The sequence below is a fragment of the Cryptomeria japonica genome, chromosome 5 (assembly GCF_030272615.1).
Source record: "Cryptomeria japonica chromosome 5, Sugi_1.0, whole genome shotgun sequence".
NCBI lineage: Eukaryota > Viridiplantae > Streptophyta > Pinopsida > Cupressales > Cupressaceae > Cryptomeria > Cryptomeria japonica.
Genome location: NC_081409.1, coordinates 176,217,290 through 176,233,955, shown reverse-complemented (window position 1 = coordinate 176,233,955; position 16,666 = coordinate 176,217,290). Strand labels below are relative to the sequence as shown.

Here is a 16,666-nt window from a genome sequence, read left to right as displayed (position 1 = left end):
TAGTGAAAACTGGAGGAAAGGAGGTCACAATAGCAAAAAGAAAATAAGGTAAAACTTGAGAGTTTTGAGTTTGATTCATTTGAGATGATAAGAGTTGAAGAGTGTGAAGAAGAGCATGGAATAGTAAGTGTAGATTTATATAAGGATGCAACAAATATGATATAATTGAAGGAAAATTGGTAAAGGTGAAGGAGTGGGAAGAAGAAGATATGAACATCTTTAATTTCCATAATGTCATTCATATCGACTTGTGTGTGCATGAGTGGGCAAGAATATTTGGGTGGAGGTGGTTGGTTTATAGTGGGTTAGATTCCATGAAGGAGAAGAGGAGAGGAGAAAGAATTTGGCCGAGGAGGACGATAAATGGTGGATGCAAATCCACAAGAGAGAAGAGTAATCAACAAAGTTGCAAGAGAAGGATGAGAGTTGTTCTAGCGAGATTTTGAAAGAAGAGCATCTACACTTGTTATAGTGACGGAGTTCGTTGAAGATTGTTGGCAATTTGAAAGGGTGGCTCTACCATTCAGCTCCATTATGTGAGACCAAGCTCACAAAATTTTCCTACCCCAGGTATATGATGTAGGAGCATCCAAGGGTGTAGGGAAATCCCATATCTCCCAAAATATTGTTATTTTGTTTTCTATTATGGTTAGGTGGTAAAAGTAAATACGAGCATATATATGTATCCATGTACCTAGGAAAATTCCCAAAGGGAAATAGGGGATAATAATTATTTAATATTTGTGGCCTATGCTCAATGGCAATTGTAATTTTAAAAAAAGGACACATTTTTATATCATTTATATGCTAAAATCATATTTAAACACCTTCCTTGGTGTGGCAACAAGGAAGGGGAAGAGTCATGAACTCATATTTATTGAATGGTTACATAAAAATGGGAAAAGATGCATTTTTAGGCATCCACTTTGGAAAATTAAAAAGACATCTTTTAGGAGTCCTCCTTGGGAAGTTGAAAGGCAATCTATTGGCTACGTGTTGCTTTTCTTGATAGCCACATGTTATTCATCAAGATGGGGAGTGAGATTTCTAAGAGGCACATGAATGCTATAAAAGGGAGGCTTGTGCTAGTTGTTTAATCATCCAAAGTTGAATGGATCATTTAGAGTTGATCCAAGATTGAGTGGATCGTCTAGAGTGGTGTTGATCATTCAAAGTGGAGTGACAATTTAAAGTTGAGAAGAATTATCGTTCATATGAGAGTTGAGTTGTAGTTTTTCTTGCAGGATTGGTAAAACCCACGAGGCTAAGCATTGTAATTTCTAAATATCCGTGTTTCTTTAGATTGAAGTACTAGAAAAATATTTATTTATATTCTTGCAATTTCTATGTAATTGTATTTGTTATGCTATGCATGAGTCGTATGTGGAGAAACCCCCATATAGTATAAAAGATCATGTGTTTTGGATGTGTTAGGGGAGTCCCCTACATCAATGCTCTTATGTTTTACATTTTGTATAAGTGGGGAGGAATACAAGCATCAACATAAAGCATCATATTGGTTCTTGCATAAAAAAGTAAATAGATAGTTAATCTAGAATTCACCTATAGTGTCGTTTGAGCTAATACACATCAAATGTTAGCTATACTTCATACTAATTTGATCATGTTCAAACAATATTATGAGATTGAAATGACATACATAGAGACACCATGAGAAGTTGGGGATTCTAGGATACTTAGTAAAACAAAAGAACAACTTCATCTTGCTCCTAGTATTGATTTTGAACAAAAGAATTTCTTTTTGTAGGCAACCATCTACTTATCATGTGTGTCTCAATAGAGGGAATATAGAGTCAATGGATATGATAATGCTAGAAGGGCATAGTTACACTCAATCTTTTTTGCATATGATGCAAGTATTGAGGACTTATATATCCTACAGTAACATGATCATACCTCATAAGTTGTGTATGATCAACAAATAGAGGAAGTTAATCTAGGCTACTTCAAAGATACTTTTAGGGAAAGAACTCATTGAGATGTTTCTCACTGATCAAATATTGAGTAATGTTGAATGAAATAACATATGTTTGGAAACATTCTTCTCTATAGGCACTAAACAACCGATTGATGAGTGGGAATCGATAGCAAAGGTTGCAACTCTTTTCTTTGAAAGAGGAAACATGGGTATAATAACAAATAGTGTTAATCACATGGTTGGCAAATAAAGCGTATAGTGAATAATTTATTGGATTGGCAAAATGTACTTTCTTCTCTCCAAGATGGTGGGGCATCCATCAATATTTTGACTAAGAAAATGCAAGTAGCTTAAGGGTATTTTGACGTAGTAGATCAAGGTTATTGAATTATGGTAATAAACATAAATGACATCAAATTTATTATGAAATTTAATTATTATCTTGGTAAATAAGTTGAGGCAAGCATGGTAATAACTCTATAGGGACATCATTGTAGTATGGTCCTACGTCAACCCACGATAATGGGATCCACATTTTGGCCAAATTAGGATGGTGAAATCAACATTTTTCACCAAATCTTCAATTTCGAACACCTATAGCAACTAAACCATTAAGAATTCAAGGATTATACAAACTAGTGATTTTTTAGCAAATTATAATATGTATAATTTTAAAAAGTTGGAAATAAATTGTGAATATTTTTATAAAATTGTTTAGTATACAACATTTTTAAAAAGTGATGATTATGTTGTAATGTATAACTTTTTTTATAGAGAGGATAAAATTCTAAATTTTAAAACATAGATTTTTCACACCAATATCTAGCGCATGGATATTTTTTCATAATTTTTGTTGTATTTTTTAAATTAATTTTTGAAGCTAGAGCAATTCTAATTTGTACAGAGGTTTATTGGTGTCGAGGAGACTCCATTGCAGATATGATTTAAGATTAGAGGGGTTTTATCCAAGGGGGTTTTATCTAAAGGGGTTTGATATAACCCTCTTTAATTAAAATCCTTTAAATGGAATCTCTCAAGGCTTAAATCATTATATTTTCTAAAAAATATGTGATTTGAGGCAAAAATCAGGATAACCTAAAAGTGGGACATAGTATTATGGGATCACCCTTGAGAGGGATGAATTAGGTGGAGTAGAAGTGTATGAAGGAGAATAAGATGTGAAATTTACTTATGAGATGCAAGTATGGTAAGAACATAGCTAGAAGGTAGGACATAACAAGGAAACACATTAATAGGAAATGTTGATAAAGCTATGGTAGATGTAGGGATAACATTAGGAGTGTCAATGAGAGTAGTAGTAGCTATGGAAGCAATAATAGTGATATGGGGAGGCTTAGAAGAATGATAAGGATGGGATGACACACCATTAGAAGAGGTCATCAAGGATCCAATGTCATCTAAAGTATCCATGACAAAGGAAGTATTAACTGATATTTAACATGAGGTGTGGCCAATTGTTGAGGTGATTGATTTTTCACGAGTGCATTCACAAGTAATCTTCTACTAAGTAGATAACCTTGTTTATCTACATGAGTATCATGGCCATGCCTCGTAATCTTCTTCATTAAAATGGTCATAAAATGTATTCTTAATCTGTGAATCAAAATAGACTCATTTGCATTTGATTGGGTAGAGATAGTAGGATTAAGACAACCACTCATTCTCAATAGAAGATTAGGATCTTGAATAAATAGTAGCATAAACAAAGAAATAATAAAAAAATATTATAAATCACACTTAAATTTAATAATCAACAAAATTATTAAGATACCATATTTGAAACTAGAATCTTAAAAGCAAATCCAAAGGTGATTAGGGTGAGCAAAGGTAAGGTCGTGCTGCAACAAAGTGCAAATCCCCCCAAAAAGATATATCTATGAAGCGACAATAAAGAGGAATATAACACTAATATGATTTGAAAAATACAAGAAAGAAATTCAAACGTTCATTATTGAAACCCTAATTGGAACGAAGGATAAATCCTAAAGTAAAACCTTAGGAGGCACATAAGAGTAAAGTAGTTTGCCAAAAATGCAAGAGAATGAAATAAATTTTATATAAATATTGTTTAATTAAACAAATTCAAACAATAAACATACGATTGACCTAGATTAATAAGAGCCATCTTAATAAACTAAAAGGGTTTTTAAAGAAATTAAATGCAATAGATGAGGCTACTTACCTTTAGAAATAATGATGGAAAATTAATATTGATGTTGCACAATCAAGTAAAAAATAATGGTCAATAATTGATAGATACATCGATTTTAATGTTTAAAATTCAACTTTCTCAAGATTGAATTCTAGTGTCACATGAATTATTTATGTATAAGAATAGCATGAGAGAAAAATGTAGCATAGATCTGTTCGCCTTCTCTTTCCTTGTATTTGAATTTGTCAATCTGATGTTTATGAACGCCTCATGAGAGATTGTTCAATCACTAGGATCAAGCTTCTAAATGGACAAATTTTTGACTTTGAGCACGTGGGCGTTGACAACATTCACAAAGTTGCAAATTACATGAATATTACCAAAGTGATGGTTAAACTTTCATGTAAATGGCTAATAAATGATTGAATATGCGAGAATGTGTGTAAAAGAAGTGAAATGGAGATGGATAGAGGTCAGGTTGTGTGCCAAGTTGCTGATATGCAATTGGATTAGGACATTCCATCAAAATGGGCCCAAGCAAATGGGAATTGGCAGGGGTATGCAAATATAGTGTTGCTTATCGCGTGGTATTCCTTTTTTTTTTCGAGGTTGCAAGGCCTTTTATGAGAATAATGTAGTCAACTCGGAATTCAGGGCTGCCAACTGTGGGTATTTCCGCCAGTATTTCCATGGAAGGAAGCAGCTCTTTTTTTCTTTGTTAGAAGGTCAATATCGGTTTCTCATTTTCTTTCCTGTTTTTCTATACCACTTCAAGGTTTTAAGGAGTTGATAAGCAAATTGATTTTTGCATTCTTGAATTCTGTTTGTAATAAATCTTTAATCGGACAATACAAACTTGACAACAAAAAAACGATTTATAGGTTTTTGAAAAGTATTTCATGTCTTACCCGCTGTGGACAACAATCGCCAATTCATCAACAGCCCCCCTAAATAAACCAGCATTATTCCAATTGAGATGAACAACTGCAGCATACAAACAAACACAATAATCAGAACGAATATTCTCTCTTTCTATCAGGTTGTAAATATTAGGTCTTGTTCTCGATTCTTTTAAAAATTGAAAAAATCAGTAGAGAATTCAGAAAGACAATGTGAATGGTGTCCACAAAATTTTATATCAACGGATATATCCCGTGCACCTGATTCATGGTGCCGAGCATTCCCCTCAATTGGTGTGGTGCAATTTCTGCAATATAGATTGGAACCTTATTTTGGAAGGACAAAAAGATTAGTTAGATAATAGCAGAATATCTATTGCTTTCCTGTTTCAACACTGGCCCATAGTATTCAGAATAAAATATATGACATTAAGACAAGCATTGAAAATTTGCTCTCACTGTGAAAGAAGAGATTCCGATTCCAAATCCTACGAGGAATCTCCCCACGTATAGAAGGCCTACACCCTGCAAATCGCATTTATGTCATTAGAACTAATGTCTCAAAACAAGACCTATCTTATGTGGCTGTATGCATGTGCATTGTCAGAATATACAGAGCCAAGAGTCATGCCTATCAGTTGATGGATGCACACATGAGCACTTCTAATTTGTTCATTCCCAAGGAACTGGATCTTGATATTCTCGAGAAGTCTAGCTTCAAATTCATTTGATGTTGGATGTCTCTATTCTCTATCAACTACTTTGTTGCCATTTGTTTGATGTTGAGTTTATTTAGACATGTACTAGAAAATAAAGAAAGTGTCTAGAATGTAAGTTCCATACTGTGAATTCTCGTTAGAATTGATTGAGGACAATAATGAGAGAGGCTCCTTTTGTCAAAGAATTGAAATTTTAAATTTTTTTGAAGCATTTATTTCAATGTTTAATTACCGGCTTTCAAAATAAGCAAGATAAGTTTCTTGGGAGGAGTTGTTAACTATTGCTTTGGAAACAATACATTATGTTGCATATTTGACAAGCAACTCAATTTCTAAGATGGTCCATAAAAATATAATTCAAAATGAATCAGCTAAAGTACAACACAAAACATGAGATGGGTGCCAAGGGTATGCCAAGTGAACCATCATGGATGATTATTCAGTTTTATAAACAGATTCAACAGGAATAACGGAGTCTAGAGTCTCTTGGCATATTGCCCAGATAACAATTACAGCTCAAACCTGGCAGCTATGAAAGACATGAAAGAAATTGGAATTCTGAAGGCCAAGCCCCACATGAAATTTATTAACTACAGTAAGATGCTTTAGAGAAGCATTCATTTCCTGGCTCCATAGTTCCACATTTCATGTTCTTACAGACAAGTTACAGGAAAGCGGGGAGATTCTTAGCTCCAAGAGCTAGAATCGTATGTTTAAAGATTTTCAGTATATTTGATTAAAACAGACATCCTTTGATGGCGGAGTCTTTCACTAACTGGATATTTTCCAGGTATATTTGGTGTCTTTAGATATTTTTCTTTTCTTTTCGGAGTTTCCTTTCCTCTACTGAATGCTTTTTCCCCTTGGCTGTAGCATTGATTTCACTTCTATGGAGCATGTTTTATTGTGTATGCAGTGAGTTAAGTGAATCAGATTTTCTAAATGATATTTGTGTTGGTGAATTACCTATTGGAATATTCGATGCAGTTACAGATCAAAATGTATGAAACACATAGAAAGATATTCTATTGACTTTTCTTTCTTGTTTCTATAGTCAGGCTTTTCCATCTAAAGTAGTCAACTCCAAAGTGTCAGTGGACAGTAGGCCTTTGTGCTCAGAAATTGTAAAATATGCAAGGTTCTACAGTGAAATTTTCTACAACCAATAATATGATCTCTATTTTTCTGACACAAAATAGATGTCTAAAAGAACCTAAACTTGAAAAAAATAACATACATGAAAAAGATAATCACCCGAGATCGTGTCCAGGTTCATTTGTCAAAGGAATAGCAGAACATGGTCTCTGTGAAAAAAGCAGGAGCACCATAGCGATAGTTTTTATTACTTAAGAGGTTCTAGCTCAATGGGTTAGTCATTTCTTTCTTCAAAACAGGCCATATTACACTGCAAATTTGTTTTGAACTTTTAACAGGTGAACAAGAAACAATTGAACTAGAATAGAAATAGTAAAAGTTGGGATATTAAACTACTTCAGCCTCTTGTCACACTAGACACCATTTGTTGTGGTTTTTTATACAGTGCCAGCCTGGGATACTGTTACATTTTAGATAGGTATATTCCAGTTGGGACTTTTATTTCTGATGTTTGCGTTTAAAGTTTAAGGCCCATCATCCAGCTTCCCATTCGAAGTGTATTCATTAAGATGTTCTATGTCCAAAGTAATTATTGTTTCTTTAGTCATCCTTTAAATTATGTTAACTATAGTGTTCCTCCAGCAAATATACCTATTTTTATGAAAAATGGAACCAGCAATTGATTTGAGCAGAATTAAAACCCTAAAAGTTAGAACACAGTGCTTCTTGTTTACAACTTTTATATTAGTGCTCTAAGTACCTGAGTAACGGCAACAGAGAACCATCCAATGACAACGGGGACTGCTGAGACAGCCAAAGCCTACAAGAAGCAACCACTAAAAAATCAACTTTTTGATAATACCCTGAAGGTGAATTTCGATTGATTATCAAAATAAAAGTTAAGGAGATCTTCGACTAAGGGGACAAAGGGATAAAAGAATCTATTCGTGTGGTGATCATCTTTCAGTGATAAGTGCTCATGTGCATACCTACTGGGTTTGCAAATTAGATCGTACTCAATAATGAACAAATTATATAACTTTAGACCAAAAATACACATTTGAAGGACACAAGCTGGTTAGCTAGATAAGTAAACCTTGGAGTTAATATGTGTAATAAAAATATCAGTAATAGAGAACCTAATGCATTTATTTGCCACATAACAGGAGAAATTTAATTTGCTTTTAGAAATATTTAAATAATGTAATCATGAAATAAAGAAAATGGATCCCACTTAAGAGGAGGAAATAAAAAGATATTGCAACGATGGAAGGAGACACGCAAATCAGAAGTCAAAGTCAAGAAGACTACAAGCATACTTACCCCCCTGCGACCGAGAACTTCTGCTGTTGTACCACTGAGAATGGCTCCAACCATTCCTCCCACTGTAATCAACGAACCAAATAAAGAGAACTGGAAACATGAAAGTCGAAGAGTAAAATGCTATGAAAGAAAAAATGGTACTTTTATTTTCACCTCTTTTATGATGCATCCAAGGAAATCAAAACGGAGGACCATCTGTTGTATGTTACTATAGTTGCTACTTGTTTCCATCCAATTTCAAATAGGTATTGTATCTCAATGTTATGATGTGAAGAATACGAAGTTTTGGTATTTTTCAAGTGTTACAATTATACAGCTTCACTTCTTAAAATTAGTGAGTGTTTTATTCTTCAAACCCTCAATTCAAATGGCATATCCTGGATTTTGTATACACACGAGATGCTCCCTTAAAAAGCAGGGATTATTTCAGCAAAAGAAGTAAAACCCTGTACGGCATGCTGAATTTCTTGTATCGTCCTAGAATTCAAATTGTTACTGCTTATAAATGTTACAGAGACATCTTCATTCATCTCGTTTCTTTCTAATATTATATTTTGAATGATATAAATACTAAAAACAAAAGCAACAAGGACACATAGGAAACAATCAGATGACCTGTGATATAGAAATGCTGAGATCTGACTCGATATTTAATTGAGTTGGTGATGAATATCCAATCTGCGCAACATCAGTGTACCACAATAAGAGTTCAAAGATTCATTTGCAATGGAATTGAAAAGTGACTCTTCACAGCAACAATCAGGTACACAATTTTTTTACTGTACCCAGTCTAGCAATCACAATGGAAATGAAAAGAAATAACAATATCAATTATTTTCAAGAAACAGCATACTGACGTCAGATAACTAATGAAGTGTGACCACGATTCAACAAATTGTATGTCAAAGTGTTAGAATCTCATATTTGCAGGGCAATGTCCTTAGGCCTAGGAAAACATTTTAGTTTCATCAAAAAGCTATAAATAGGAGTTGGGAGTATGTCTTAAGCATGAGAGAGTTGAGTGATTAATGTAATGATAAAAATTAGAAGTTCGTTATGTTGTTTTTGAGTTGTGTGAGATAGACAAGGAGAGTAGAGGGTAGCCATTGTTAGATGGTACAACCACTTGTACTATTTTTTTGAAACTAATTCAACAGAGCAGTAGGTCGTTTGCCACTTAGGATTTCCAAGATAAATTCTTGATGTTTTTTTCGGTAATATAGTTAGGGGTATCTATATCCAAGGAAAAGTATCAAAAATTAGAAATACAATATTAACACCAAGACTATAGACACTGAACTATAAACCCCATACCAACAAAAAGCTGTCACCTTGGGAGCAAACACAATATCAACCAAATTAACATGATCAGCTACATACCAAAAAAACCAAATAAAATGTTGCATTGGGGATTGTTACCCCGTCAGCCTATTAAATCATCCGCGACCTAGTATGCCTACGAACACCTGTATGCTGAAAACCATGCTTGTGCAAACATCCTCAACACACTCCCCAGATACACATATTGGTTGTACCCAGTTCTTCACCACCCCCCGCTTCCTCCACTTGCACCTAGTTGTTGTGTTCTCTCATCTACTCCTAGGGCTTTGGCATCATTCTATCCAGAGTTGGGAAGCACTCTATGAAGGACTTCCTTCAATAAGCCCTATGAAAAATATTTGCAAAAAAAATATTGGAATGTAAATTTACTTGATGGTTCAAGATCCCCTGATCCGTGTAACCATAAGCTCTCCTAGCAACTTGCCCACATTGTTATAGTATACCCTGCAATTCCCCCACCTAACATTATAACAATAGATATAATCGTATTCACTAGCGGTCAAGGATAATAAAAGAAGCGCCTAAGAAATGATAATTAATATTATTAAATTGAAATTTAATAAAGATTACATGTGAAGGGTTGTGTCTCATGAAGGGATAAGGTATATAAGGAAGATCGATCAAGGAAAAGGGGACATCAATTTGTGAAGACATATTATATATTTTTTCTTGTGAATTATTCAGCAAATCGAAGACGTAACCCCTCAAAGATTAGAAATCAAAGAACGAATCCCCTTAATTTCTCTTGTCAAGTTAGTGGACAAAAACCCCTAACTTGACCAGAAATTAGAAACATTTCAAAGATATCCATACAAAGGGAAACCGCTACAAATTTGAAAGAAGAATTACAGCAGAGGCTAAAGGATAAGTTTTAGAGATACATAAGTTTTAAATCTGAATTATATAATCAAAATTATGATTTTTAGGATAGAATTATATTTATAATTAACTATTCTATCATTATTGTGAGTTAAGGTTATTTATTAAAGGAAAAATAAGGAAATTTTAAAAAGGGACATTACAAATGGTATCAAAGCAGCAGTTCTGCCAACCTGCTGGTCTAAATTTAGTTTGTGCAATGGAGCCAAAGAGACCAGAGAGCCTTTGAGAGAGAAAAGAAAAAACTAGAGGCAACATTACAAGAGGCTAGCAAGCAAATTAGAGGTAGAGAAAATAATAAGATGGTCGATTGGGAGGTAGAACGAGAGAATTAACAGAAGGCTCATATGCAATGACCAGAACAAACAACACAAGTGCTCCAAGTATGAATAATACAATCAGTTCCCTCGGGCCTGCATATTCTAATGGAGGTGAAGATAGTAATTCAAATCATTTAGAACATAAACAATAGAATTCCACTTGGATCACCACCTAGAATCACACAACCCACATTCTTACCAAGAGATGAGCAGCCATGGGAAGAGGAAGAGCCAATTATGGCAGCAAATGACTTTGATGAGTGCATAGATGCAGACTCAAGACTTGATCTGGATATGAGAACATAGATTCCATTTATAGAATTTCATAATGCAAGATCAAGGAATATTTCAAGAGGAGAAAAAAGACAACCTGATAGAGATCTACAACAAAGATTCATTAAGATGACTCTCCTCACTTTTGATGGTTTAGGGAAGGTCAGCATGAGCATGGGTCCAAAAATTGGATACCTATCTTTCTCTTAGCCCCATGTCCAAAAACTAGATACCTATCTTTCTCTTAGTAGTACCATGACAAAAGACGAAGCCTTAAGTTTGTCATCCTTCACCTAGAGGGTACAACACATGAATGGTGGCATCATGGGCTAATCACAAGGGAATCATCAAATCATGATATATGCTGGCTTAGCACAAATGCTCATAGACAGATTTGATAGGAAAGTCCTAGAAATACATTTTAAGGACTTGACATGACTAAGGCTGAAGAACATGTAGCAGAATTTCTAAGGATTTTAGTCATGGTCCCAGATATTTTTGTTTATTTAACGGCTTTCGGTGTCACTTTAGGGTTTGGTTCGAGCTTTTGAGCCATCATCTCTACTAGGATGCTATTCGAAGGGCTTTGAAATTGAAAGATTCAATGACCAAGAACAAATTCCACTCAAAAGTGCACTAATGGAGCAGCATGATAAACCTTTCTAAAAAGTTACTCCTCAACCAATATCATTTTGCTCCAAAATCGAAAGGGTGAAGAAACTAACAATGAGCTTCAGAGGAAGAATTTTTGCTTTTCTTGTAGAGAGCCATGGGAGCTAGGCCATAAATGCTTGGGGAAGGGGCAAAAACACTATATAGAGGTTCACCCCAAGGTGAACTCAAAGGCCAAAGGACCTGAACCTAAAGCCATGACTAATGAGACGAAGTACGAAAGCAAAGAAGAGGAGGAGATTCTGGGAGGCACTCTTGTTACTCTTTTTGGAGCACCCAAGTACCATGCTTTGAGAGTTTGGGGAGTTTTGTAGGGTCACAAGGTGATAGTGTTGATTGATAGTTAGGTCACTCATACTTTTATAGATGTAGATTTGGTTTCTAGGAAAGGTTTGGATACAAAAAAGTTTGATGGGTTCAATGTTATGCTTGCAGATGGCCATATCATTCCTTGTAGGAGGAGACTACAACAACCCAACTTATTTTTGGGGAGGTATGAAGTCAAGGATGATTTATATGTTGTGGGATTAGGCAAAATTGATTAGTCTTAGGCGTGCAATGGTTGCTCAATAGAATTTACTCAAAACTATTAAACTATGGGTTTCAAATTCAAAATGGATGGGAAGGAGATGATACTCCAAGGCATTTCAAATGGAGCCCCAAGCATGGCTGAAATGAAAAGAATGGAGATGTGTGTTTGAAAAGACCAAGCCAATAATCAAGGGCTCCCTCCAAGGTAGGATACTCCACTATGATAATGTTTGGTCCAATTTGAATATTTCCACGGTAGCACATCAAATATGGCTACCATACGAAGCATTGGCAAAAAGGGACGTTTTTAGGAAGAATCATCATCCTAGCATGGCCGTTTGGAATTGTGGAGGTAAGATCCATAAGACATGGTTCATTGTAAATTCTGCTGCTGACAGTACTGCTGTTACTTATATTCTCAGCTTTACCCACACATTCAGGACAGCCATAGAGAGGAAGTTGAAGAGGCATCTCCCACCTTTAAACCTTGAGGAGGCATTTGGGAATGATGCAAGAAGGTTTCCAGCTAACTTTTCTTTATTTTGAGCAAGGAAAAGCAAAATGACAGCCACAACAAAATACTTCAGTTGATGGTATTATCTTCGGGTAGTTAAATACCAGCAGATACGAAGGGGATTTTTTAATCTAATAAGTTAAGTGGTGCTACATGAAAACAGCATTGAGTAATCATCAGTACGTCCTAGCACTGTTAACAACGTCAGTGGTGAAGTTTGGGCTAATATGAGACTGTTGTAATCATCTATCTGTACTCATACAGTCTATTTAAAACCATTCTCCAGAGGGGACATCATGGGTCTCATGATAAGCAAATGTAAAGGTGAACTTCATAACAAACTTTTGGAAGAGGCATTTGTTTATGATGTTGAAGCTTACACATATGATTTAAGGTCATTAAGGAAACAAGGGCAATGTGGAAACCAGGATTAGTGAGTATTATTGTTAAAGAAGATAGTTTATTTGTTGCAGTGTCCAATATCGATGAGCATGGATCCATAATATGCTGTCTTGGCATGAAGTGGATAAAGGTTTTTGGAGTTGTTATTGCTGGAGGACAAGCAATCTTGGGAAGGGTGGATTGTAATGCCCCCACTTAACATTATGACACTAGATATAACCATATTCACAAGCTGTCAAGGATGATAAAAGCACCTAAGAAAAGATAATTAATATGTAAAACTGAAATTAAATAAAGATTAGACTTAATAATGGTCAAAAGGCATGTGAAGGGTTGTGAAGGAAGATCAACCAAGTAGAAGGGGACGTCAATTTGTGAAGACATATTATATATTTTTCCTTGTGAATTATACAGAAACCAAGGTTGAAACCCAGCTTCTCTTGTCAAGTTAGTGGACAAAAACCCCTAACTTGGGCGGAAATTAGAAACATTTCAAAGACATTTATACAAATGCAAATTTGAAAGAAGAATTTTAGTAGAGGCTAAAGGATAAGTTATAGAGATACATTATAAATTTTAAAATTGAATTATATAATCAAAATTATAATTTATAGGTTAAATTCATATTTATAGTTAGCTATGCAATCATTATTGTGAGTTAAGGTTATTTACTTAAGGAAAATAAGGAAAATTTAAAAAGGGACATTACATGCCCTAAGAAGGCTAACCTCCTTAATCACATCTTTCCTCTTGCTTAGGCTCTTTATTTTTGTCTTCTAAACATAGCCTTGTTGATGAGTCTTCTCCTAGACACTATTATTTCCTTCACCCTCACAACCTCTGCGTCTGCTTCCAACAATTCCATGCCAGAAAACTTCTGGCAAAAATAATTTAAAAACCCATACATGTAACTCTGCATTGGGAAAAACCTCCACTAACTTGAATATGAAATTCCTGCTAACCATTGCTCTAATTTTCCAGCTCTCCCATAACCAGATCCTCTATATCAAGCACAACTTTTATAAATGCCAAAGTTGCTAAACTTTCACTAAAGAAAATTGCCTCCAAGCATCTATCCAAGATTACCTGTTATGTTTTGGATCTCTCACAGGTGTATGCCTTTTCTTAGCCATTCTAATGCAGTAGAATGATATAACAAGCAACCCAAATCGCTACACTACACCTAGTTGCCCTTCTCTGCATTGCCACTGGTTCCACAATTCCACATCAAAACACCCACTCACCATTAAAAAGACACAACCAATACGCATTGGACAAAATAATCAAGGATCAATAAACTTCACATGCCTTAAGCACACGGACACTCTAATCACATCCTCTTCCGCATAACAAACTCCTTCTCAAACTATATCTACAATTAAGGTGGCATTTATGACAAGTGATGATCCAGCCCTTCCCAAGCACTTGATAAGTGACTATAAGTTGCAGTTATAGGATCTTAATCTATGCCAGCACTGACTAAGAAGTTTGCTTCCGATTCATGTCTCTCCTGCAATCTAAAATCTGAGCTCAATGAACTTTACACCAATCTCCCTAGCTTCTTCTTCATAGCATTTTAATTTCCAGTTCTTACTAGTACCTTTCTGCATTGCATTTGTTACCATTATCGATCACCTTTTCCCATCAAATTTTTTATATCTTAGGAAGTTGCAGCCACCAAGCTTGCCATTAACGCTTTTCACTCTTCCTTATTTTTTGTTCCAATCCTTAGAAAAAGGGATCCTCCATATGCTAGATTTTCTACATCAGTCAGTGCAAATCTTCCACATTTCCCAGGTTACCTCTAGAACTAGAAATACCATCAAAATTCAATTTTAGGAAATTCTTCTCATATGAGGGGGAATCCAGAGTTCATTATATTTGGGCTTCCCCTTCAATCTTTCAGTCTGCATGCTCCTTTTGATAAAATCTTGATGTTGTGTTAGTGTTTATTTTCCATTTTGCAAGCAATTTTTTCTGATTTTACTCGTAGCAGTCATGTCTTGAATTACCTTATTTTTGTAAGCTAGTAGAAAGGTAGGATATAAATTATGGTTCTTAAATCTTCAATTTTAAAGGTTTTTTAAATCAATTACATAATATCGAAATAAATGAAAACCGTGTGTTTTTATGATTTTTACTCCACAGTAGATCCTTTCGTTTCGTTGGGTGGGAGACACTTGTCATATCACTAAAAGGATTCTAGAGACAAATCACTTATTTCACAATGATTCTTTGGATTATACATACAATTCGCTTCATCTACTCTTCGCTATACCTAAACATGCACAAAGAGCTCAACAAAAGCATAGAGGGAGGTCCATAATCATTATCTCCAAGAAAATGTTAGAGCAGAAATCAAAGTATAGTAGCTCCCATCTCTTATAAGCGATCGCTACCATTTTCAAATGATCAGAGTAATCGTGACAACTTTTCTTAGAAATAAATAGACAAATTTCTCAATCCAATATTATCCAAATGCTATCATATAGCTCCCCACCTCTTCCAAACGATCGCTACCATTTTTAAATCATCAGAGCACTCGTGACATCTGTTCTTAGAAATATAAATGTACATACCTCTGAATCCAATATTAATCTTAGTAGCTCCGCAACTCTTCTAAACGATCGCTACCATTTTTAAATCATCAGAGCAATCGTGACATATGTTCTTAGAAATATAAATGTGCATACCTCTGAATCCAATATTAATCTTTTCTTAGGAATAAATGTACATACCTTTAAATCCAATATTATTCAATATTATTCTCCGCGTATATTCTTTTCTCCATCTCTTTAAGTTGATTTACTATTAGGTTGATTTAGTATTCTTGAATTTTGGAATTAATATCGACACTACTATGTTTTTTGGCAATTGATTGCTTGCAACTATAACACACCAAACTTACAGATCAAGTTGTTAAATCATTCTGGATCTCTGGATCAGCAGTACTATTTTTTATGTACTGATTTCACTCAACCTTAGCTCAATTGAATTTTGTTTTCTGGTAGCTCTGCAAATTGGCTCAGTAAAAGGATTTGGATTCACAAGGAAGCAATGGAAGACTAAAAAAATTTGTACCAAGGAAAGTCCCATATGAATCAGGCTTGTTTTGTTGGGTGTCCTCTTGTTCAGGTAGCGATGATCTGATAACATGTATTACTTATATGTGATGATATAAGGGACAGGTTTGGTCTCAAAGTATGCTAACTAAATTTTATGAAGGTGGTCTTATTTTCTTGTACTAAATTTAAATTATTATTATTATGTTGAAAGGGATTTACATTTGTGCACATAAAAATTCAAATATAAAAAATAATTTTTATTTATAAATATAAAATATTTTTTTAAAAAATATAAGCTTATCAGACTTTCAATTAATTATCAAAGGAGCATGTTTCTATTATAAATCTTTAAAAAAAATTATATATTTATATTCAATTTTGGGTGTGAGGATATGTTTCTATTATAAATTTAAAAAATTCTCATTTTTATTAATTTTTTTAAATAAATTTGACATTCTAATTTTAAAACAAACTTTTAATATTTGTAAGTTTTTTATTTTTCTATTTTGAATTTTTTTTAA

The 16,666-nt window shown here is 34.3% G+C and overlaps 1 protein-coding gene across 2 annotated transcripts in view; it reads right to left on the bottom strand.

The window, feature by feature from the left end:
- Positions 1 to 16,666, bottom strand: part of LOC131043443 (sugar transporter ERD6-like 4) — a 213,693-nt gene that overhangs the window by 175,102 nt on the left and 21,925 nt on the right. For both annotated transcript variants that reach the window (XM_057976640.2, XM_057976641.2), the window contains exons 3-8: positions 8,764 to 8,826; positions 8,149 to 8,238; positions 7,586 to 7,645; positions 5,471 to 5,536; positions 5,273 to 5,338; positions 5,021 to 5,096 (exon numbers count right to left, since the gene is read on the bottom strand). In XM_057976640.2, the coding sequence (XP_057832623.1) occupies positions 5,021 to 5,096; positions 5,273 to 5,338; positions 5,471 to 5,536; positions 7,586 to 7,645; positions 8,149 to 8,238; positions 8,764 to 8,826 (421 nt within the window). The remainder of the gene's footprint in view (positions 1 to 5,020; positions 5,097 to 5,272; positions 5,339 to 5,470; positions 5,537 to 7,585; positions 7,646 to 8,148; positions 8,239 to 8,763; positions 8,827 to 16,666) is intronic.